General features: G+C 33.9%; 1 protein-coding gene across 1 annotated transcript; it reads left to right on the forward strand.

The window, feature by feature from the left end:
• Positions 1-237: 237 nt before the first annotated feature.
• On the forward strand, positions 238-659 carry LOC133324226 (uncharacterized; the record flags this gene model as incomplete). Its single annotated transcript, XM_061533072.1, has 1 exon — positions 238-659. A coding segment is annotated over one exon (422 nt), but the record flags the coding sequence as incomplete, so codon positions are not given.
• Between the last annotated feature and the right edge of the window lie 1,273 nt (positions 660-1,932).

A 1,932-nucleotide genomic window follows, 5' to 3' on the forward strand; every position in this document is an offset into this window, starting at 1 on the left:
TACACAAAATTATTTCAATTAAAAATTAAATTTTTTTTTAAAAAATGCACGGTTTAAATAAAATTTCACAATTTGCCCTTGTCATCCTTTTGGTGATTACAGTGCAAGGAATTGCAGCAGAAACTCCCGTTCGTCAATGTAGGTTTTATATCTAAAAATATTATTTAAAAAAAAATAACTTTTTATTACTTCGGAATTTTTATTAATTATGTTATTCTTCTCTCTTTCAATTTCCAGGTGCCAACAATGCCCCCCTACCCTTATCAGTTGAAGTGGATAGCTGTTCGGATATGCCTTGCGATTTTGTCAAAGGTTCCGAATCACAAATGATTATACAATTTGTTGCCACCCGTAATAATATGCTGAATCTGAAGGCGATGGTGAAATTCACTACATTGGGTATACAAATCCCCTTTGAAATGGATGCGGAACGTAGTGATGTTTGTAAAAATCTACTATATGGTGCCTATTGTCCTCTGTATAAAGATGAAGATGTTACCTATCATTTGGCATTGCCTATTGAACAACATAATCCCGATGTACCCACCAAGGTGGAAGTATCGATTGTCGATAGCTTAGATGGTGGTGTTCTGTCGTGTTTTGTCGTCGACGGCAGATTTAAGAAACAACTATATAATAAGGCAAGAAATGTGGAGTGAAATGAGAATTTATCAAATGTGATAGTTAAGTGATAGCTAATGTAAGTCTGAAACATTGTATCAATGTTTGATGTAGTCATAGATCTAATATGTAAGGTAGAGATTAAATAAAAAAATTACCATGTGTAAATATTAACATAAATTTAAGAAAATCCTTCTTTCTTAACATCTTCTTATTGGGAGCTTTGAAAATTTTCTTTATAAAAATCCACGCCTTATTGGGAGCTTTGAAAATTTTCTTTATAAAAATCCACGCCTTATTGGGAGCTTTGAAATTTTTCTTTATAAAAATCCACGCCTTATTGGGAGCTTTGAAAATTTTCTTTATAAAAATCCACGCCTTATTGGGAGCTTTGAAAATTTTCTTTATAAAAATCCACGCCTTATTGGGAGCTTTGAAAATTTTCTTTATAAAAATCCACGCCTTATTGGGAGCTTTGAAAATTTTCTTTATAAAAATCCACGCCTTATTGGGAGCTTTGAAAATTTTCTTTATAAAAATCCACGCCTTATTGGGAGCTTTGAAAATTTTCTTTATAAAAATTCACGCCTTATTGGGAGCTTTGAAAAAATTCTCTATAAAAATCCACCCTTATTGGGAGCTTTGAACATTTTTTTTATACAAATCCACGCCTTATTGGGAGCTTTGAAAATTTTCTTTATAAAAATCCACGCCTTATTGGGAGCTTTGAAAAAATTCTCTATAAAAATCCACCCTTATTGGGAGCTTTGAAAAATTTATTTATAAAAATCCACGCCTTTTTGGGAGCTTTGAAAAATGTATTTATAAAAATCCACGCATTATTAGAAGCTTTGAAAATTTTCTTTATAAAAATCCACGCCTTATTCGGAGCTTTGAAAACTTTCTTTATAAAAATCCACGCTTTATTGGCAGCTTTGAAAAAATGTCTTTAAGAAATCCACGCCTTATTGGGAGCCTTGAAAAAATTCTTTACTAAATCCACGCCTTATTGGGAGCCTTACAAAAAATTTAAAGACTCCCCTCAGCTCGCCTATAGAGACTCCCTTCAGCTCGTCTATATAGAGAAACCCTTCAGCTCGTCTATATAGAGACTCCCTTCAGCTCGTCTATATAGAGACTCCCTTCAGCTCGTCTATATAGAGACTCCCTTCAGCTCGTCTATATAGAGACTCCCTTCAGCTCGTCTATATAGAGACTCCCTTCAGCTCGTCTATATAGAGACTCCCTTCAGCTCGTCTATATAGAGACTCTCTTCAGCTCGTCTATAGAGACTCTCTTCAGCTCGTCTAT

Source organism: Musca vetustissima, unplaced genomic scaffold (genome assembly GCF_032173495.1).
Source record: "Musca vetustissima isolate MV318-11 ecotype Yass unplaced genomic scaffold, APGP_CSIRO_Mvet_v1 utg348618, whole genome shotgun sequence".
In the NCBI taxonomy this organism is placed as follows: Eukaryota; Metazoa; Arthropoda; class Insecta; order Diptera; family Muscidae; genus Musca; species Musca vetustissima.